Source organism: Pezoporus wallicus, unplaced genomic scaffold (assembly GCF_028554395.1).
Source record: "Pezoporus wallicus isolate ANWC-B61680 ecotype Strahan unplaced genomic scaffold, APGP_CSIRO_Pwel_v1 contig_14128, whole genome shotgun sequence".
Taxonomy (NCBI): domain Eukaryota; kingdom Metazoa; phylum Chordata; class Aves; order Psittaciformes; family Psittacidae; genus Pezoporus; species Pezoporus wallicus.
The window spans coordinates 145,808-167,621 of NW_026635507.1; the positions used below are offsets into that span (position 1 = coordinate 145,808).

The following is a 21,814-nucleotide window of genomic DNA, read 5'->3' on the forward strand; positions in this document are numbered from 1 at the left end:
CCAGGCTGCAAGGGAAGAACCGGTGAGGGGGGGACCCCGCGTTCCCCCGCACCCCCCCCGCACCCCCCGCTCTCACCGGCCGCCAGCAGCCCCCGCCGCGCCCCGCGCTCCATGGCCGCGCTCCCCGCCCCGCGCTACCGCAGTGCCCCGAGGAGCAGCGCGGGGCCGCCGCCGCCTCCCGGCCCGGCCCGGCCCCACCGCGGGCCCCGCTCGGAGCCGGTGCGGGGGATTCGGGGGGTCCCGATGGGGCGGGGGGCGCGGACCGGGGTGCGTGATGCGTTGCCATGGTTACCGCGGTGCGGGGGGGGGTGTCACCGCGGAGCCCTACGGTACCCGGCGTGCCCCGCGCGGGCCGGAAGTGAGTGTGCAGGTCCGGAGCGCGGTCGCGCCGGGGCCGAGGCTGAGGCCGGTGTCGGTGCCGCCGCCATCATCGCCATCGCCATGAGGGACGTGCCGGGCTTCCTGCAGCAGAGCCAGAGCCAGAGCGCGGGCCCGGGGCAGGCCGCGGTGTGGCACCGCCTCGAGGAGCTCTACAACAAGAAGTGAGCGGGGCCGGAGCTGCCGCCGCACCGGGGCCTCGGCGGGGCCCAGCGGGCCGGGGGCTGAAGAGCGCTCCCGGGGGGGAGCTTGAGCGGCGGGGGCTGTGTCCGCCTCACCCCCGGGTCGTGCCCTCGGGGGGGGGGGGGGGGGGGGGGGGGCTGTGCCAGCGGGGAGCGTTCGGGCTTTGTCCGCGTGGGTAACGGCGGGGCGGGGGTGTCGGGACGGGGATGTCGGGATGGGGATGTTGGGTGTGGGAATGTCGGGTGCGGGAATGTCGGGACGGGGATGTCGGGTGCGGGAATGTCGGGATGGGAACGTAGAGTGTGGGAATGTCGGGATGGGGATGTCGGGACGGGGATGTTGGGATGGGGATGTCGGGATGGGGATGTTGGGTGTGGGAATGTCGGGTGCGGGAATGTCGGGACGGGGATGTCGGGATGGGGATGTTGGGTGTGGGAATGTCGGGTGCGGGAATGTTGGGTGCGGGAATGTCGGGATGGGAACGTAGAGTGTGGGAATGTCGGGATGGGGATGTCGGGACGGGGATGTTGGGATGGGGATGTCGGGTGTGGGAATGTCGGGACGGGGATGTCGGGATGGGGATGTTGGGTGTGGGAATGTCGGGTGCGGGGGACGGGGATGTCGGGATGGGAACGTAGAGTGTGGGAATGTCGGGACGGGGATGTCGGGATGGGGATGTCGGGTGTGGGAATGTCGGGATGGGGATGTCGGGTGTGGGAATGTCGGGATGGGGATGTCGGGATGGGGATGTTGGATGTGAGAATGTTGGGTGCGGGAATGTCAGGATGGGGATGTCGGGATGGGAATGTAGAGCGTGGGAATGTCGGGATGGGGATGTCAGGATGGGGATGTCGGGTGTGGGAATGTCGGGATGGGAATGTCGGGACAGGGATGTCAGGATGGGAATGTCAGGATGGGATGTTGAGCTGGGAATGTTGGGACAGGGATGTTGGGATGGGGATATCAGGACAGGGATGCCGGGATGGGAATGTCGGGACGGGAATGTTGGGATGGGAATGTCAGGTGTGGGAATGTTGGGATGGGGATGCCGGGATGGGAACGTCGGGATGGGAATGTTGGGATGGGAATGTCGGGTGTGGGAATGTCGGGATGGGATGTTGAGATGGGAATGTCAGGACAGGGATGCTGAGATGGGAATGTCGGGACGGGAATGTTGGGTGTGGGGCGCGGAGCCGGTGCAGGGCCCGAGCTCAGGGGTGGTTCCCATTTCTGAAGGCTCTGGCACCAGCTGACTCTGCAGGTCCTGGACTTCGTGCAGGACCCCTGCTTCGCCCAAGGGGATGGACTCATCAAGGTGAGCCTGCGCTGCTCCTGTGTGGCCGTAGCGAAGGCCAACGGCAGTGGTGCCGGCCTGGTGAACCGGGCTGTGCCAGGCCCGCCGGGCTGGGGCAGTGCCGGCTCCTGGGTGGGAGCCTGCAGGACGCGGGGGCAGTGGCGATTGCCCGGGGTTGAAGGTGTCAGTGTCAGAGGCTTCAAACTGTTCCGAAATCTCATTCACTGGAGGGGTTTTGGGGGAGGGGGGGTTGCAGGAGGAGCCTTTTTCTTCCCCTTTTGTTGCAAGGGGTTTGCAGCCACACGTGGGGATGGGTTGGGGGGGGTCTCGAATGCTTTGGGTGTTTCAGAGGTTGTTCCACCCCTTGGGAGCTTCTTACATTCATGGCCATAAGAACTTGCTCAGCACAGTCACATCTGGTCTGGGTGCTACAAGGCCGTAAGAACTCGCTCAGCACAGTCACATCTGGTCTGGGTGCTACAAGGCCGTAAGAACTCGCTCAGCACAGTCACATCTGGTCTGGGTGCTCAGCACAGTCACATCTGGTCTGGGTGCTACAAGGCCGTAAGAACTCGCTCAGCACAGTCACATCTGGTCTGGGTGCTACAAGGCCGTAAGAACTCGCTCAGCACGGTCACATCTGGTCTGGGTGCTACAAGGCCGTAAGAACTCGCTCAGCACCGTCACATCTGGTCTGGGTGCTACAAGGCCGTAAGAACTCGCTCAGCACCGTCACATCTGGTCTGGGTGCTACAAGGCTGTAAGAACTTGCTCAGCACGGTCACATCTGGTCTGGGTGCTACAAGGCCGTAAGAACTCGCTCAGCACGGTCACATCTGGTCTGGGTGCTACAAGGCCGTAAGAACTCGCTCAGCACGGTCACATCTGGTCTGGGTGCTACAAGGCTGTAAGAACTTGCTCAGCACGGTCACATCTGGTCTGGGTGCTACAAGGCTGTAAGAACTTGCTCAGCACCGTCACATCTGGTCTGGGTGCTACAAGGAGTCACGGGCTTTGTGGGCTTGGGTTGAAATTTGGTTTCCCAGGAGGTAGTTATTTCCATGACAAAGAGCCAAGGGTCTTTAGAGCCTCTCTGGAATGCATGCAGGGAGCGCTGGGAAAGCCTTAGCCCTGTGCCTGTGGTACAGCAGGGGCCAGCCTAGAGCAGGAGGTGCTGGATGTGGTGAGTCCTGGACCTCTCCCTGCAAGCAGGAGGAGGCTGCAGGGACAGAACTGGCTGCAGTGAGCAGGTTTTGGCTCCTGGGGTCTGTACAGAGCGCACATCCCCGTTGGATGCTCTCTGCTTTGTTGGGAAAATGGAGCGCAGTGGAAGTGGGTGTTGGAGGGGGCCTGAAGGGCCCTCTTGCCCTGACTGTTGGTGTCTTTGTGCCTGCAGCTCTATGAGAACTTCATCAGCGAGTTCGAGCACAGGTGAGTTTGTTTGCTGGAGCCCTCAGGCACCTTCTGCTGCCGGACAGCGCTCTGACAGTGAGCTTTGTGTTCCAGGGTGAACCCCTTGTCCCTGGTGGAGATCATTCTCCATGTGGTCAGGCAGATGACAGGTAAGCGTCCTCACCTCCTGCTCACAGTGCTTGTGAGAACGGGTACCTGTGAAGTTACCAGTTAATAGTAACAGCCATTAACTGGTTAATAGCAGCAGCTAAACCTTCAGCATTAGCCTGTTGTCCTGCTGGTGTATTGAAAGGGGAGGACATCACCTCAGAAAGTGTAATTGCTGCTACGTGGAGTAGCAGGTCTGCTCTTTGCTGGAGGAAAGGCTGGTGAGCAGCAAGCCCGGGCTGCAGGGAGCAGTAAACTGTAGAAAACACCTTCCAGTCTTCATGAGTCCAGTATTTGTAGGCTGGGGTTTAGTTCCAGCAGGAATTCCTGATATTGCTGCTTTTCCCCTCTACTTCAGATCCCAACGTGGCCCTTACTTTCCTGGAAAAGACTCGGGAAAAGGTATGTTTGCAGCTGCTCTTTCTGGCAGTTCACTTGCAGGGATCATTTTCCATGTGGGCATTTGTGGTGCAGCTGAGGGAGGAGGATGTGTGTGTGTTAAACCTGTGCTGGAGGATGCCATGGCAGCTCTGTGGTGCAGTGCAGGAGCACGTTACCAGATGCAGCAGAGCCTGGGCTGATGCAGCCTGGCCCCTTGGCTGCAGGACTGGTGGCAGCTCTGAGCACGTGTGTGTGCCGTGCAGGTGAAGAGCAGCGATGAAGCTGTCATCCTGTGTAAAACAGCCATTGGGGCCCTGAAGCTCAACATTGGAGACCTCCAGGTCACCAAGGTGAGGGGGAGGCTCTGGTGCTTGGGTGGTTTGGGGCGGTGACACCACAGCGTGGCCGGGCCTGCGGCTGGGCTTTGGTCTTCGAGAGATGATGATAGATTCGCAGCTCCTGGGGTTGCCAGGAGGAGCTGCACTTCTGCCTTTCATCTTGCAGGCCATGTAAAAGCACATAGAGTGCTTCTGGCCGGAGTTCTGAGGTTCCAGTGAGGTTCTGACACAGCATTTGAGGTGCTGTGCTTATTGCTGGTCACTGCAGCATCGATGTGTACCACTGGGGAGGACAAACACCTTGACCTGTTCCAGCTTGCAGCTTGGAGGCTCTCATGCCTTCAGCAGTGTTGCTGCTTGCTGGTGAGCTGCTGACCGTGGACTGGTGCATCCTTTCCTGTGCTAAGCACGTTGAGGTTTCATCTCTTGGCTTTGTTTAGAGCCCTCTCTGAAACCTGAGATGAGTTTTCAGGCAGTGCAGCTTTAAGTTGCTCAGAGCAAGCACAGGTTTGGTGGGGGTGAGTACATGTGAAGCATGTCTGTACATGCAGGTACAGCTGCAGGGTCGTGTTCTGGGAGGTTTGGGTTTGGGTTGGGTTGTGGTTTTACCCAACTCCTGTGTAAGAGGAGGGCGCTGAAGCTTTCTCTTTAGTGCTGTGCAGTGGCTGTGCCCTCAGCTCCCTCTTTACTACCACGGGGCTGTTGCTTGTGGCCCACACGAGGCTGCTGTAGCCCTTACACAGTGATCTAGAAGGCTGGGAGGGGGGGGGTGTGAGGGGACCTTCACCTGTCACAGCCAGGTCTTCACCCTCCTGCAGGAGACCATTGAGGAGGTGGAGGAGATGCTGAACAACCTCCCCGGGGTGACCTCGGTTCACAGCCGCTTCTACGACCTCTCCAGCAAGTACTACCAGACCATCGGGAACCACGCCTCTTACTACAAGGATGCTCTGCGGTTCCTGGGCTGCATCGACGTCAAGGACCTGCCCGGTAACTCCTCCTCTGCCCACAGGAGCCCCAGCTTTCGCTCTTTGCTTTATCCCTCCAGTCTAAGGGAAGGCACTGGCGCTTTCTCAGTGTGTTTGAACTGGCTGTACTGAGGCCAGGGGTTAGCTACAAAGAGGAATTGGCTGAGTAGGATTGTGCTCCTGACCTGCACTGAGGTGGCGGGGGCGAGGAAGTGCCCCCACCAGAAGAGTTTGTTCTAGTTCCCCAGGTCCTCACTATAGATTCAAAGAGTGGCTCTTCTGTGCCGCGGCTGTGGCTGCTGCAGGCTGAGCTTCAGGCCTGGGGAGGAGGAGGCTGGGGGTGATTTAATACAGGCACAGAGAGGAGGCTGAGTTTGCCTGCTGGGGGCCCAGGTGCTGCTTCATCCACACTCCATCCACTTGTTGCTTTGTGTTTTTTCCTCCCAGTATCAGAGCAGCAGGAGAGAGCCTTTACCCTGGGGCTGGCCGGGCTCTTGGGAGAAGGAGTTTACAACTTTGGGGAGCTGGTGAGTTCCTGCTGCCCCACTTCAGCTGCTCTCAGGAGCTGGTTTTACCCCACTGACACCATCCTGCCTGTGCTGCAGCTCATGCACCCTGTCCTGGAGTCGCTGAGGAGCACGGACCGGCAGTGGCTCATTGACACCCTCTATGCCTTCAACAGCGGGAACGTGGAGACCTTCCAGGCCCTGAAGTCAGCGTGGGGCCAGCAGGTGAGTGGGGCTGTTCCAGGGCTGCAGGCCTGGGCTCTGGATTACAGAGGGACACTGGATCTTCACGGGCAGAATTCCTGAAGAATTCTGATCACTGGTGTGGTTTCAAGCACAGCACAGTGATGCTTCTTTCACCCTGATGTGTGGTGGTCGGTTTTGGCTTCCCTCTATGCTTGGTTGATCCCATCATGTGGTCCTGCAGAGGAAGATAATCCCTGATGTCATTTCCATAACGCCATTCACTCCCAGTATTGAACTGCTTCCAGTGTGAGATAGTGGCTGTCCCTTGTGTCCTGGGAAGCTTGAGGAGTGCGGTGTTGGGTGCTAACTGCACTGGCTGTACCAGACCTCGCTGACACAGCTGTAGTTCACAGGTTAGCTTGTGTCAAAGTAATGATGACTTTACTTGTTCCGTTCCATCCCCTTCCAGCCAGATCTGGCTGCAAACGAAGCGTTGCTGCTGCAGAAGATTCAGCTCTTATGTCTAATGGAGGTGAGCCAGGAGCTGGGGCCTGTTACACATGTGGCAGATGGGAAGGGGCTGCTCCAGCTGCCGCTTGGTGGGGGTGAAACAGTCTGTTCCCCGCTGAGCTCCTTCACCCGTCCCACAGGAGCTCCTGGGTTTCAGTAGCTGGCTGCCAAGGTTGCCTGTAGATGGTGCCAGAAGGCAAGTGGTGCTGGGGAGAGGCTGCTGCCTTGTGCACTGCTTATTGGGAGTCCCGGGGGGTGAGCTTCAGCAGGGTGTGGAGGTGGGAAGGAAGGAGCAAGCTTTGTGCCTTGAGGGTGGTACCTGAAGGGTAACTCTGAGAGTGTGTTCCAGAAACAAGGGTTTCTAAAACACACTGAAAATCTTCATTCCCAAACAGTTTCAAACTCTTTTTCCTGTCACTTTGCCTCCCTGGCCCTGGATCTTCCAAAACTCAGTATTGAGTTATCTGAAGGATAATATGTGTTTGTGCACCCCCATGTATCAATATGTGTGCACATTCCACTTCTGGGGTGTGATGTGAACCCAAAGGTCCTGCGTTACCTGAGGGACCCGATTGTGCTGAGGTGTTTCAGCCCTGGCTGATGTGCTCTGTGTGTCCTGGGGCTGGGTGGCTGCCCCAGCAGGGTGTGTGTGTGTGTGTGTGTGTGTGTGCAGGAGGCAGCGGTGCTGCTCCTCTCTGCCCACATCAGTGTTTGCCCTTGCAGCATCCTGGTTAAAGGTGGGCAGTGCAGAGCTGGGGCAAGCAGAGCAGGGCAGCACGGGGCTGGGTTATCACTCGTTGTCTGTTTGCTTGCCTGCAGATGACCTTCACGCGTCCGGCCAACCACAGGCAGCTCACCTTCGAGGAGATAGCCAGGAGTGCCAAAGTCACCGTGAACGAGGTGAGCTGCGCCGCAGACACCAGCGTGGCGCTTGTGGAGCCCGCGGGGGTCCGGATGGAGCTGCTCCCGTGGGCGAGCTCCAGTTGGAAATGTGCTCCCTGCTCCTGTGCCTTTGGAGAGCTCTTTACCAAGGGGGTGGCTGCTTTGGTGCTCCTGGTTCTCGGCTGATGCATTTCTGAGGATCCCCAGTCCTGGTGCTCAGCTGCAGGAGAGCTCTGGGGTCGTCTCTTCCCCCCTGCTCTGGAAGAGGCCTCTGGGTTAGGCTGTGCAGGGCCCTGCCTGCTTTGAGTGTTTCCAGCACCCGTGTTTAATTTCTCTCATGGTGAAGAGCTCCCTGCTGTTACCCAGGTGGGATCTGAGCTGAAGCAAATCCTCCTGTGCCCTGTCCTTTACTCTGTGTCCCTGTGAGAACAGTTCCTCCTATCTTCCGTGTTACTGGGTGCTGGAGAGCTGTGGTGAGGTGCCCTCAGGCAGCCTCTCACCCAGGCTGAACAAATGCTTCACAGTCTCAGGGCCTTGGTGGCCCTTGGCTGGGCTCTCCGCAGTCCTGCAGTGTCCCCCTGCACTGGAAGGGGTGGTGCAGAACTGACGCAGTGATGCAGCAAGTGCCGAGCGGAGTCACCAGGACATGGTTCCCCTTTGTGGCTCCTGCTGACCCCAGACTCTGCTCCTTCCCCGCAGAGGCCACTTTGAGTATATTTGGAGAATACCCCACATAGCCCCCTCTGTGCTGCTGCCTGGGGTTGTTGCAGGACTCCTCACCCTCGCCGTGCTTTGTGTTAGCGCAGTCTAACGAGAGTTACTGCAGTCGGTAGCTCTCGTTTCCAGCACATTCACCTCAGTTGTGCCAGAGCTGGTGCTGCTCCCAAAGGAGCACTGCTCGGGGCCAGCTGCCTGCTCAGCTTCAGGCCTCAACCACAACCCTTGGGGTGGGTGGGTCAGGAGGTTTGCTGCTGCTCTCGTGCTCCTCCTGTCTGTTCTGTAGCTCACCAGGGCATCAGCAAGGATGCGGTAGAAGGTCTTGCTAAAGGAAAGGCGCAGGGCACCTCCAGCACTGACCACTGAGGAAGCTGTTTAACTTTGAAAGGCCACCACGTTGGCTGGGTACATCCCACCCCTGCTAAATCCATGTTGACTGTTCCCAGTTCCCTCGTTCTTCCTGGATCTCAGAGGAAAGAAAGTGAAACTGCTCAGAGGGAAAAGGAGCTGCTGTGTAGTTACCGCTGAGCCTGCAGGCAGGAGGAGGGGTGTGAGCAGCTCTTGGCTTTGCTGTGCGTGGTGAACGCCTCCAAAGGCAGAGCAGGTTCGGGGGTTTGCTCCTCTGGGAGAGCAAACTGGTTCCCAGTTGTTTCCTGGAGTTCTCTGTGCTGGTTTCAGGTGGAGCTGCTGGTGATGAAGGCGCTCTCGGTGGGCTTGGTGAAGGGCAGCATCGATGAAGTGGACAAGAGGGTGCACATGACGTGGGTGCAGCCACGTGTGCTGGACTTACAGCAGGTACTGGACGCAAAGGCACAACTGGTGTGTGGTGGGTGGGGTGACTGGGAGAGCTGGGAGGGGTCACTGGGTTCCTTGGTGCTCTTGAGGATGCTGAGGGTGGGAGGAAAGGGATCAGCTTTTCCCCATTCCTTTTTCCATTGCTCCTTCAGCCTTTACCCTGTGTGTGTGGCGTGTTGTGTGTGTTGCACTAAGCAGGAGGCAGTGACACTTCTGAGAGCCATGCAGAGCACCATGGAGCACAAGTGCTGGGACTGTTTTCCAGAAGGATGCAGACATCCGGGTGGTGCTTGGGGCCTCAATGCATGAACCGGTCCTGGAGTGTCAGGGTTGTGGGTGGCAAGAGAGGTTGAGGGTGGTAAAGATGGTGCTGAGTGTCTCAGGTGCATCCTCAACGTTTTGGGAGACCATGTAGGGGGCCTTCCCCTCAAAACCCCAACACATCAGTGCGTGGAGCACTGGATGCAAACAGTCCCTTCTGTGCCTTCCCTTTTAACTTCCACCATTGCTGTGCCAATGGTGTAAGATGTCCAGGAGCATCTTTCCTAGACACATGGCAGTTTGGGATCTCAGGTGTTTGTCCTTGAAGTGGACATTGGTGCTTGCAGTGGCTGAGGGGCTGAGGTTGCTGTGGGCTTGCCTTGCAGATCAAAGGAATGAAAGACCGCCTGGAGTTCTGGTGCACGGACGTGAGGAGCATGGAGATGCTGGTGGAGCACCAAGCCCATGACATCCTGACATAGAGCCCCCGGGAGAGGGAATCCTGCTGCTCCTGGTGCCAGCAGCACTCACCACTGACTGAACTGCATTATACTGGGGGGGGGAGAGGGGGGGAGCAGCTCTTGAGGCTTGTTGGGAGGAGTAAGTGGCCTTTTGCTGTGTGAGCCTTTGGTGCTTGGAAGTGAGATTTCCCTGATCACTCACATGGGTGGCACTGCCCTGGGGGTCCCATCCTGCTCCGGGACAGGGGTTCATTCGTCACACTGCTGTGGGAGGATGGGTGCTGGTGCCTGTCAGCAGCAGAGGCTGTTTGCTGGGTGAGGGGCAGCAGCAGCTCCTTCACAGGAGCTGGAGCGGTGCCTGACGTTGTACCTGGTGTTAGGTGGTGGTACTGGCCTTAGGAGGGCACAGCTGCCCCCTGCCCACGGCAGCCTGAATCCAGCCCCCTGCTCCCACCCGTCCTGCAGCCCTCCTCCCTGCGGCAGAGGGAGTTTGCTCCACCAGAGGGGTTCCCGTGCAGTGGAAGGGGTTCCTGCCCCTGGGGGGGTTGTGTTCCCAGCACTGCTCCGTGAGGCGCTGGAATAAACTTCCCTGCCTTCCCTTTCCCCCGTAGCTGTGTCTGTGTCTGCAGCGCCTGCATTGAGCCTCTGCCCTGGTGGAAAGGAGAGCGGGTTTGCACAGCAGCGGGGTTCATGTGTCGCTTACCCAGCGGGTAGCACCTTGTGCTCTGCTTCCTTTGGGAAGCTGCAGTCCCAGTGCCTGGGAAAACGGCACTCCTGGAAAGGCCCCAAAGGAGGCCAGAGATGAGGAGGTTTTGTGCTCTTCTGCCTCTTAACAACTGCTCTCTAAAGGCTTTTGTAACGGGGTTGTTTTGCCCAACCCTGCCTTCACACGGATGCAAGGTCACTGTGCCCGTGAGAGCTGGAAACAGGTCTGAACTGGGGCTACCTCTGAGTGCCCGTCTGGATGCATAATGCTCCTGAGTGTAAGGCAGCAACAGCAAACAGTGGCTTTAAGTTGAACAGAGGCACGTTCACCTATCACCAAACTGAGAACAAGGAGGATTCTGCTTGGGCTCTAAGTGGATGTTTGAATCCTGCACCTGTGTGTCCGTGGTCAGTTGTTGTGGTGCCCATTCGGGTGCTGCTGTGGTTCAGGAGCTCTGCTTGTCGGATCTCTGGGTCACTACAAAGTGCCTTGGGGGCTTTTACTTCTGTGCTTTCTGTGCCTCACTGCTTGGGCTCAGGGGGTTTCATGCCAGCGGTGGGCAAAAGGAAGCTCTGCTCCTGGGCCCGCTCTGCAGGGGCAAAGGGAGGCTTCAGCCACATCACATCACCCCCTGTGCCCCTCTTCGGCCTGAACCTCTTCCTGGCTGGAGCTGTTGAGCTCCAGTTCTGCCCTCGGTGCTGGTTCTGCTCTGCCCAGGCCAGTCCCACTGCTGGGGTGGGTGAACCCCGATGCTCCCTCCTGTGCTGGGCACTGGGACATTCCCTCCTCCATCCTGTGCTCCACAGCCCTCTCCTGGGCCACCGACCTCAGGGGAGCAGGAGGAGGAGGCACCTGTGACGGGGACAGCTCTGCTTCGTTCCATGGGTATGGATGGAAAGGGCTTCAGAAAGCTCCATCTCCTCCGGGTGTGACCTCCCTGCACGCGAGGAGCAAAGGAAATGGCACCAGTGCAACAGAGCGCAGGCACTGGGGCTGCTGCTGCTCTACTGAGCACCAGAACCTGGAGCCTTGTGCCGAATCGGAGCTGAAGCCTCCCGTTCTGTGGCCTGGCCGCTGGTGTGAGCCATGCACGGAGCTGAAGGGCTGCTCCTTGAGCTGTGGCTCCTGGTTCAGAGGTTTTCCAGGGTACTGGAGTGGTGCTGCTTCCCTAACGGGTAACTGGGAGATGAGCTGTTTGGGGCAGGAAGGGGACACGTCGGACGTGCAGCCCCGCTCCAGGCCATTGGCGATGTCCCTGCGGGCTGTGAGTGTTCCCTGGCTGGGATTTAACCGGAGTTTGCTCCCTTGGCAGTGCTGGGTGCTCCTGGAGCCAGCCCCGCTGCAGGGGAGCGCGCTCCAGCTCCATGGGAGACCACAGCTCCGGGCTGCAGCCTCACAAAGGGATCGCCTTTGTGGAGCCATGGAGGGAGCGAGGCTGGAAAAGACCTTCAGGACCATCGAGTCCAGCCTTTCCCAGCACTGCCAGGGCCACCACTGAGCCCCGAGCAGGGGGCACATCGGTGCCCTATGGACAAGCTGAGGCAAACCCAACACCCTCGGTGTGAACGGGAACTTTAATGAGCAAAGCCCAAGGGCTCCCCCCCGGCGAAGCTCCGTCCTGGGGCCTTGGTTCCACTCATGTCTGCTCTCACCAGGGCCCGGGTGCTGCTTCGCTGCTCCTCACTCGGGTCTGCTCTTGTAGTGCTCGATGTTTCCCAGGATCCAGCCTGTTGGGAGCATGAAGCATCCGAACATGACAGAAAACGCAATGGCTTGTTCCTGCGGCGGAGGAGACACGGAGGGGCAGTGAGATGGGAGGAAGGATCCGTGGCACAGCGGAGTGGGGGGCATGGAAGGGTCAGTGGCACGGAAGGGTCAATGGCACAGCAGGTTGGGTGGCACAGCAGGTTGGGTGGCATGGAAGGGTCAATGGCATGGCAGGGTGGGTGGCACAGCAGGGTCAATGCACAACTCGGTGGGTGGCACAGCAGGGTGGGTGTCAGAGCAGGGTCATTGCACAGGAGGGTCAATGCACAGCAGGATGGGTGGCACAGCAGGGTGGGTGGCACAGCAGGGTGGGTGTCAGAGCAGGGTCAATGGACAGCAGGGTGGGTGGCACAGCAGGATCATTGCACAGCAGGATCATTGCACAGCAGGGTGGGTGTCAGAGCAGGGTGGGTGCCACAGCAGGATGGGTGGCACAGCAGGGTCAATGCACAGCAAGATGAGTGCCACAGCAGGACGGGTGCCACAGCAGGGTCAATGCACAGCAGGGTGGGTGTCAGAGCAGGGTGGGAGCCACAGCAGGACGGGTGTCAGAGCAGGGTAGGAGCCACAGCAGGACGGGTGCCACAGCAGGACGGGTGTCAGAGCAGGATCAGTGCCACAGCAGGATGGGTGCCACAGCAGGACGGGTGTCAGAGCAGGATCAGTGCCACAGCCCCGTGACGCCCGCCCTGTCCCTGGCCGCGGGCCTGGGCTCCGCTCCCCGCAGCTCTCCTGACTTTGAGATGACTTTGGTGCAGCTGCCGCCACCGGCGCCCTGGCCCCGAGCCCCTCGCGCTGCCCCCTCTGCCTTCAGCCGCCCACGGGCTCCAGGCCCGCAGGAGCTTTGTGCAGACCCCGGGGACACAGCGGGGCCAAACCCGCGCAGCGGGGCCCGGCTCCAGCCGGGGTGCGTGGGGCAAAGCCCCTTCCCCGAGCTCTGTGGCCCAGCCCAGGCGGCCTCAGGGGATGCAGGGACCGAGGCTGGCAGCAGCCCCCGTCCTTGCCGTGGGGACGCCAGCTCTGGGGTGAGTGTTCCATGGAGGGGGGGCCGGGGCCGGGGCTGTCTCTGTGCGGGCTGGGGGCTGCTGCCCCCCCCCTCCCCGGGTCCTTGGGCTGTGCCTTGGCTTTGCCTCCCTGTAGCAGCTCCCTAAACCCCAGAGGGTAAAACAGGGGCTCAAAGGATGGAGTCAAACAGGAGGAGGGGGTGCGCCTGCTGTGGGGAGCAGCCCGGAGCCTGTGCTGCGGGGGGGGGAGGCACCCGTCCTCCTTCCCCCCTCCCCTTTTGCCTTAGAACCCCTCAAACCAGTTTGCTGTGATGCAGAGGGGGCTTGTGCCCCTCTGACGGGGCGTCCCTGGAGCTGGAGCCCCCGCCTTTGTCCCCATGGAGCTGGTGCCCCCCCCCCCCCCCGTTACTCACGGCAGGTGAGAGCTGGTGCTCGGGTGGCTGGGACCTGATGTGCGCTCGGGGGACCCGCAGGGGCCGCAGCAGCGTTGTCAGGAGCCGGGAGCTGCGCTGGAGCCCGGGCATGGCGCTGGCACACGGGGACGAGGCTCCTCACACTGCAGCTGCCCGGCCCGTCACGGCTGTCACCGCTGCCACCCCGACACCCTGTCACCGGGCAGGGCCGTCCCATCCCTGTCACCGGGCAGGGCCGTCCCATCCCTGTCACCGGGCAGGGCCATCCCATCCCTGTCACCGGGCAGGGCCGTCCCATCCCTGTCACCGGGCAGGGCCATCCCTGTCACGGGGCCATCCCATCCCTGTCACCGGGCAGGGCCATCCCATCCCAGTCACGGGGCCATCCCATCCCTGTCACCGGGCAGGGCCATCCCATCCCAGTCACGGGGCCATCCCATCCCCATCCCCGGGCCACTGGCAGGCGCTGCCCTAAAGGTTGCAGCAGCCCTGTCCCCTGCACTGGAGCTTGTCCCCATCGCCCTCTCCTCCTTTAGTTCTCACCCTCAGCAGCACCCAGTGGTCCACGTCTGAGAGGTCAAAACCTGCGTGCCCACCAGCAAGGTGGGGCCCAGCCATGATGCTCTGCGCGATCTCCTCTCCCGCTTGTTAAAACCTTTAACGCTCAAAGCACAATGTGCTGGTTTAAGCTGTTGCTGATGAGATGCCGGATCTCTGCCCATAGTCAGCAGGACCTTGCTCGTCCCATCTGTGGTGACAGCTTCCCCATCTTCCCATCCCCTTGCAGCTCCCGGGGGCTCAGGGTCGCAGCAGCCCCTTTGCAGCTCGGGTGGGCTCTTGTCCTGGAGGAGGTTGGAGCTCTTTGCCCAGGACGGTTTCTCAGGCAGGAGCAGTTTTGCCCCTGCCCAGGACCAGGTGCTCTGAGCTCGGCCGTGCCTCTTGAGGGGGTTCGGCCTCGCTGCGAGAAGGGGCTTTGCAGAAGGAAGCTCCGTGAGCGTCCCGTTAGCGAGGCAAAGGCAGCCGGGTCGGCGCTGCCGGGTCACTGCGGGGAAAGCGCTGCCCCCGTGCGCTGGAGGAGGCTCCTGCACCCCGGAGCCGGTGTGAACCCACCTCAGCCACAGGCTCAGCCCTCGCCTGGACCGGGAGGTTCGAGATGGGAATGGACTGAGCTTGCTGCAGGAAGGGCTGAGGTCAGATCCTCGGGTGCCGAAGGAGCAGGGCACAGAGCAGGTACCAACGGGTGGGCTCTGCCGCTCGCTGCCCATCAGGGTGCCTCCAGGTACTGGCAGCAATAGGATGGATCCTGGCAGGCTCTGCCTGCAGGGAGCATCCTGCTCTTCGGCTGCTGTGCTGGAACCTGGGGAGCAGAAGATGCAGGGAGCTTTTTGCCCCTTCCCACCCTTGTTTTGGTGAGGAGAGGACCCAGCAGCTCCTTTTCTTCCCCTGCACGCTCACTGCTGCTGCTGCTGCTCCTTCCCTCAGCTTCCTCCCTGTTTTCCGGCAGGAAAAAGCTGCTCCAGGACACGTGTCCCTGGGGAAACGCTCCCTTTGGTGCTACTGAGCTTGGTGGGACCCAGGGGTAAGACAAACACAGCCTTTCTCTGTGCTCCACAGAGCCTTCCTACCAGCTCACGCCGCATTTCCAGCATGGTCTCAGACCGTTGTGCCTTGGTTGACATCTGTGTTTTGGGGGTCACAGGTGAAGCTGGAGGAGCTCTGTATTTACAGAGAACAGACTGCCTGACAGCAGTCATAGCGAGGTGGGGCTGGGCTCTGCTCCCAAGGGACAAGGGATGGGACCAAACAGCCTCAAGCTGCCCCAGGGCAGGTTTAGATGGAGCTGAGGAACAATTCCTGCCCCAGAGGGTGCTCAGGCATTGGAACAGGCTGCCCAGGGCAGGGCTGCAGGCACCGGCCCTGCAAGTGTTCACACACCAAGGAGACGAGGCCTCAGTGCCATGGGTTAGGGGTGGCCTTGGCAGTGCTGGGGTAAGGGCTGGACTGGATGAGCTGGAAGGGCTTTTCCAGCCTGGTTGGTTCCATGGTTCCACAGTTCTCTGTGCAATGTCTATCCTGTCACTGCTGGCTCTCCCCCGTAAAGCTGTTCCCCCTCTCTGAGCACAGGGCAGGGGCTCAGTGTCTGCCCTGGTCACAGGGACAGGAGCAGAGACCTTTGCTGAGGGCTCTGTGCCTGCAAGGACCAGGCACGCTGATGTGGGGCCCCTCTGACACACTGGGGACATGGGCAGGGTGTGATGGGGCTGAGTGGGGAACCTCAAAGATGCTCCAGCTGCAAGTGTGTGGAGGCTGATGGGTGGAAGCTGGAAAACAGGGAAGGCTTTGGGATAGAAGAGTTGTAGGATCAGGTGGATTTGGGAGCCTCCAACTACTAGCGAGCATTGACAGCTGGAGGCACGTCTGTGATCCAGGGGAATATCCATGTATTGCCTGGAGAAGAGAAGGCTCCTTAAGAGAGCAGCTCCAGTGCCTAAAGGGGCTGCAGGAAACCTGGAGAGGGGCTTGGGACAAGGGCCTGTAGGGACAGGCCAAGGGGAATGGCTTGAACCTGCCCGAGGGGAGACTGAGATGAGCTCTTAGGCAGAAACTCTTCCCTGTGAGTGGAGTGCAGGGTGTCCCTGCCAGCGGCAGGCTTTGGAATTGCATGATCTTAAGGTCCTTTCCAGCCTAAACTGTCCTAAGATTCTATATGAAGTGGAAAAGGATCTGGACATAACGGTAGAAAGTCACTGAGCCCCAAGAAACGTTACAGATAACTCGGGGCTGATGTAACGTGTGTGAGATGTACCCAGGCTGTGAGTGGGGGGAGCACCACATGAGCCATTTTCTGCTCATTAAGCTCCGGTGGCTGCATCTGGGTTCAAAGGAGTTGCTTCCATTGGTTCTAGGGCTCGTCAGGATCAGTGTCTACACCTGGGAAACGCAGATGGCACAGGTTACCTCATCAGTACTTATGTATTATGGCCAGCAAGGCTGTGTAACCTTGTTATTGCCACTTGGGTTCAAACTTAAACGGGGGGCACTCAGGTTCAAGGAAGGAATTCTTCCCTGGGAGGGTGCTGAGGCGCTGGCACAGGGTGCCCAGAGAAGCTGTGGCTGCCCCATCCCTGGCAGTGTTCAAGGCCAGGTTGGACACAGGGGCTTGGAGCAAGCTGCTCCAGTGGAAGGGGTTGGGATTGGAGCTGGAGGAGCTTTAAGGTCCCTTCCAACCCAAACCATTCCCTGTTCTATGGTTCTGTGACCTCTCTGGGGAGCTGCTTTGCCCGTGACAGGGCTGTGGAAGCAAGAGGAGGTGTTGAGCAGCGCTGGTGCCCCGTGGTGCAGGATGCTGGAGCAGGGTGCTCGCAGGCACTGCCTCAGCTCTGGCTCGGGCTGCAGCCGGGGCACGGGAAGGCAGCGGCAGACGGATCCCAAGCTGGAATCTGGCTCCGTTCTCTCCGCAGGCGCCTGAGGAGCAGGGTCAGGGCGTGCAGGGGACAAGGAGCCGCCGCCTCGCTCGGGTGAGTTCGGGGATGAAGCACGGGGCGCTGCTCCCGTGCCGGTTCCTCCTTCCCCGCTGTGAGCCCCTGCGCCCGCCCGTCCCGCCCCGGGCTCGGTTTAACCATTACCGGTTGCTCGAGGACGGGAAAAAAGTTGTTTCCTTCCTTCTCCGTCGGGCAACTTCCGTCCCGTCCCCGTCCGCCCCCTCCACGGGGCCCCCGGAGCAGCGGCCGGACCCAGGCAGGATCCATCCTCTCCTCGGAGCCGCTCCCTCTGGGTTCGCGTTTGTTTGGTCGCAGCTCCCCGGGGGCAGAGCAGGGATTTTCTCCTTGTTCAGCCCTGCTTGAGGAAACCACCGGGGCCGTCCGCAGCCGCTGCGCTCGGGAGGGGGGAGTTTGGGGTGCTCAGCCCAGGCTGGGCTTCCAGCGCTGCTTGGGGTGTCCCTGGGTGCCTCGCTTTATCCTTCCTGTGTTACTGCCGTTCCTAGCAGTGCCTGCCCCAGCTGCAGCTCCCTTCTGTAAGGTGCCTTTTGTAAACGTCTGTATCTTTATATATCCTTAAATGTAGAAATATATAAAGATATGTATTTGTATATGTAGTTATAAAAATGCCCTACCCCAGAAGCCAGTAGCTGGGTGCCAGCTGGAGGTGCAGGAATGAGGGGGAGCACAGGGGGGCAGTGAGCTGCAGAGGCCACAGAGCAGTGTTTAATAGCGCTGGGGGGAGAGGAAGGAAGAAGGGGAAGGTGGCTGGGTTGCGTTGGTGGGATCCTGTCACGGAGAGGGCAGCAGAAGAGGAACAGGAGGGGAGCTGGGGAAGTGCTGGAGGCCGCGGTGCTTGGTGAGGTTTGGGTGAGCTGGGGGTGGTTGGAGAGAGGAGGAACAAGGGGAGCTGCAGGAGGAGGGGATGCGCCTGCCCGGGCCGGGATGGAGAAGGTGGGGTCTGAAGGGATGCTCACAGCAGTTGGGACCGCAGGATGGTGCCGGGGCTGGCGGCCGCGCTCAGCCCCGCTGTGCCCCTCACCCTGTGTTGTGCCGCAGGGCGCTGGGGCCATGGCTGACGGCAGCGAGGACCCGGCCGTGTTCTCCTCCTCCTCCTTGCCCGCGGACCCGCGGCTCCTGGCCACGGTCACCAACGCTTACCTGGGCACGCGCGTGTACCGCGAGGCCCTGCACGTGAGCGGCGTGTACAGCGGTGCCGCGGGCGATGCGCACCGCGCCGACGTGCCCAGCCCCGCCAACGTGCGCATGGCGGTGCCCGGCGAGGGCGGCCTGGATGAGACCTTCACCCTGGACACCCGCACGGGTAAACGGTGGGGCCGGGCAGGGCCGGCCTTGTCCTGCTGCCTCCCGCGCGTCTTCCTCGCGTGCACCCATCACTCTTCCCCCCAGCTGCCGCTGCCTCCCTTCTGGAAGTTAAAGCCTCTTTGCCTCTCCCACAAGGCCCCATCTCTCTTCTCCCCGTTCTCTGCTCGCCTGCGGGTGCTCTTCCAGAGCCACATTGGAGCAAGTGGGAAGTTCCCCTTTCCTGTGAGGATGAGTAATTTCCAGGCTGTATCAGTCCCTGCTGGAGCCAGGCTGAGCAAACACTGTTTAATCATAAAGCCTGGGGGAACATTGTACAGCACAAATCATTCCCCAGTGGCTTGGCCAGATTCGGTGTAATGGTGTTTGGATCTGGACCTGGGAAAGGCAGTTCCTTTGCCAGTAGGAAGCAGTAAATCGGGGCAGAATGGGGAGCGTGGGGCAGAGCATCAGGTCCTGATGGTTCCAAAGGCTGATGGCTCTCGTTGTGCTTACAGGAACCTTCAGCCATGAGCTTCGGTCAACGGATTACGTGGCCACCCAGCAGATCTACGCTCACTATTCCCTTGTCCACTTGCTGGTCGTCAGCATCACCATCCGGCGGTCGGCTCACACCACCCAACCCATCACCATCCAGCTCCAGTCTCCTTTTGAGCCGAAGAGCCAGGATTTGGACCTGAAACAGGGACCCGACTTCCAGGGAGCACAGTGAGTGGGATCGGGGGCACCTGGCCCTGAATGCATCCTGCATGGGCTGCTGTGCACTGCCCTGCTTGTGTTAGGAGGTACACAGCAGGAGTAAGGCTGGAGCCATGCTGGGTATGGTGGAGGCTGGTGCAAATCTACCCCTTCACATAAGGCATGTAAAACAAACCCCAAAATCCAGCATAGAAACACGTTCATTAGCTGCCACCCCGGAATTATTCCTGCCACTGGCATGAAAAAGGGACGAGGGCCGCAGGGGCTGGGTGTCATTGCACAGGAATGGGTTTGTTTGGCTTTGGAGGAGATTCTGTTGCCAGCCCAATGCCTGGTGTGCCAGAAGCCAGTGCTCGCACACACGGGGGACACTGAGGGTTTGGTCTGGATCCACAAAGGTTTGGGTGCTGGGGGGGTCCCAAAAGTCTAGTGCCCCTGAGTCACATAGAGTGTCGTGCTTGTGTCCAAAGCCAGTGCTGAGTCAGCAGGTTCTGAGTGCAGGCTCTGTGCAGCGACTGGTTACTAATTAGCATGGACCATAATGAACTTAGGCAAGCTCTGCACCCTTGCCCATGTGCTCGGCCTGGGGTCTCCAACCTGGGCGAGGGGCTCTGACCTGTGAGGGTTCTAATGAAGACAGCTCGGTTGAGGACTCCAGGGCCTGGTACCTTCTTGCCGGGCTGGCCACGTATTTGAAGCATCTTGACTCTTTACATCCTTGAGCCCAACCTTTCCAGGATAAACCATGCCAAGCGTTCCACCTGAATTACCCACCCCAGATACAGCCCCAAAGCTGCCAAATTTTAGCATAGATAAGTTAAGAAGTTCCCATGTCCTTGAAGCCATGCGCATCAGTTCTAGGGACAGAATGACCGGAGGTGACCTCTACGAGATGTGGTTGTCTTCAAGATGACCTCTACGAGTGGCTGGTTGGGACTGGGGACCGGTTGTAACGGATTTCAGCCTCGGTTCTGGGGCTGAAGCACGGGGACGATGGAGCTTCCCTCCTGGATGGGAGCCGGAGCCTGACCTCTGCTGCCGGGGCAGGTCCCCACGGCTCGGGTGGACGTGCTCCGGCCCCGCAATCTCTGCTCGCCTCTCCCTGCCCCTTGCTGTCCCCACAGCTACGTCTACGGGAGGACGCTGGTCCCCGAGGTGCAGGGGGGGCCCCGTCCCGCCGTTCACATGCTCTGGACGCCGGTGCCCGGGGCGCTGACGCTGCGCGGGGAGGAGCGGGAGCGGTGCTGGCAGTTCCTGACGGCCGTGGCCGGCAGCGAGGAGGGGGCCCAGGGCAGCTACCGGCGGGGCCTGGCCTGCGCGGCCGCGGGGTCCCTGCACCGGCGCCATGCCCGCGCCTGGGCCGCGCTGTGGCGGGGCAGCAGCGTGGAGCTGGCCGGGCCCCTGCGGCTGCGGCGAGCCCTGCGCGGGAGCCTCTTCTACCTCCTGAGCTCCATCGCCCCGCAGCCGGCGCTGCCCTCCCACGGCATCAGCCCCGGCGGGGTGGCCAACGGCGCGCGCGGCGAGGACTACTGGGGCCACGTCTTCTGGGACCAGGTGAGTGCTGCCGCGGTACCCGGGGCTCGCGCAGCGGGCGGGATGCAGGATGCTGTGATGCCGCCCCCACGCAGGAGGAGCCTGGTCCCAGTAGGAGGATGCTCTCCAGCAGCATCCATCCTCCCGCTCCATTCAAGGAGCTGCCCAGACCCAGCTCCATCCCGGAATTTCCTCATCCGGGTTGTCTCTCACTCAGGAGTAGATTGTTGAGATTGAAGCTGAGTGCCTGGGGCTGCTGCAGAAGCATTAAGGGTGATACCCACCCCAGGGCACTCCCCTTCCCCACGCTGAGGTCTGGGGCTGGGATAGTTCGGGTTGGTAGCCCCAGGGTGCTCCAGTGACTAGCATAGAGCACAGCCACCAACAGTTAGCTCTTTAAAAGGAAGCAAGTTGAAACCTGCTTTTCTCCTCCCAGCTTTGGTGGCATCGGCAAGCCCTGAACCACTGGGAAGAGAAGTGTTTCCTGTGACGGGCATGTTCAGCCTTTGAGCATAGGTTTGGGGTGTGCTCAGTAAGCTGGACGGGCAGGGTGGCTTTGTCCTGCCAGGGGCTTGGACCTGCTCTGGGGCAGCCACACCGGTGGGTGCTCAGCTCAGTTGCATGGTGTGAGCAGGAGACACCGGGTGCTCTTGAGGCTCCTGCTCCTGGGCTGGTGAGGCTGAATCCAGTCTATTCCCAGCCTTGGTCGGTGGTTTGTATCTGAGGGCAGAAGCTCTTCCCTGTGAGGGTGCTGAGGAGCTGGCACAGGGTGCCCAGAGAAGCTGTGGCTGCCCCATCCCCGGCAGTGCTCAAGGCCAGGTTGGACACGGGGGGCTTGGAGCAAGCTGCTCCAGTGGAAGGTGTTAGGGTTGGAGCTGGAGGAGCTTTCAGGTCCCTTCAACCCAAACCAGGCTGGGATTCTGTTGCCAAGGACTCCAGCCCCTGCTCTGTGCTTTGCACTGATCCACGCACCCCCAGAGCTGCAGCAAAACCTGCTCTGTTTGCACTAACTCTGATCAGGGGATTTTAACACTCACCCTTTGCCTCCTGCTCCAGAGGCCCCAGGTGAAGCCACCCAGTGCTGGCTTTGGGTGCTTGGAGAGCCTCACCCACCATCCCTGGGGACACACGCACCTCTAACGCCTTACTGGGTTCCTTCCATCCCCATAGAGGCAGGTGACTTACGGGGCTGCAGCTTCCACTGGTGGTTGTGGCCTCTGTCTCCTGCTCTGTGCTTCATCAGCAGAGCGTGGGACACCGGCACATCCCAGACCTTGGATGAGCACTGCTCAGGCTCAGCTGAGCACCAGTTACCAGCGTTCATCCCATGCCAAAGGCAGGACCCAGCAAGGGCTGGGTTTGGGGGAGTTACTCTAAACCTTGGCTGTAAATGGATTTCGGTTCCAGCTGAGGCACATCTGGATGAAGGCCGCAGCTGCCGGGCTGAGGTTCAGCAGATCCAGCCCTTGC

General features: G+C 60.4%; 2 protein-coding genes and 1 long non-coding RNA gene across 3 annotated transcripts; 2 read left to right on the forward strand and 1 right to left on the reverse strand.

Moving 5' to 3' along the window:
• The first annotated feature begins 111 nt into the window (after positions 1-111).
• Positions 112-9,926, forward strand: PSMD13 (proteasome 26S subunit, non-ATPase 13). Its single transcript, XM_057396651.1, is given in 15 exon segments — positions 112-155; positions 157-388; positions 391-542; positions 1,798-1,876; positions 3,252-3,286; positions 3,362-3,417; positions 3,774-3,817; positions 4,060-4,146; positions 4,953-5,124; positions 5,550-5,629; positions 5,708-5,833; positions 6,264-6,326; positions 7,124-7,204; positions 8,582-8,698; positions 9,346-9,926. Coding segments are annotated over 15 exon segments (1,464 nt in total). The 3' UTR covers positions 9,442-9,926.
• A 1,760-nt stretch (positions 9,927-11,686) lies between these two features.
• On the reverse strand, positions 11,687-13,535 carry LOC130592391 (uncharacterized). Its single transcript, XR_008970542.1, has 2 exons — positions 13,311-13,535; positions 11,687-11,905 (listed from the first exon to the last, which is right to left on the reverse strand). It is a non-coding gene; the product is annotated as an uncharacterized LOC130592391 (long non-coding RNA).
• Positions 13,536-17,046: 3,511 nt separating this feature from the next.
• LOC130592382 (protein-glucosylgalactosylhydroxylysine glucosidase-like) lies at positions 17,047-20,575 on the forward strand. The gene is made up of 4 exons (XM_057396631.1): positions 17,047-17,085; positions 17,849-18,113; positions 18,610-18,820; positions 19,936-20,575. Exons 2-4 carry the CDS (start codon positions 17,861-17,863, stop codon positions 20,573-20,575), a joined length of 1,104 nt encoding a protein of 367 aa, XP_057252614.1. The 5' UTR covers positions 17,047-17,085; positions 17,849-17,860.
• The last annotated feature ends 1,239 nt before the right edge of the window (positions 20,576-21,814 follow it).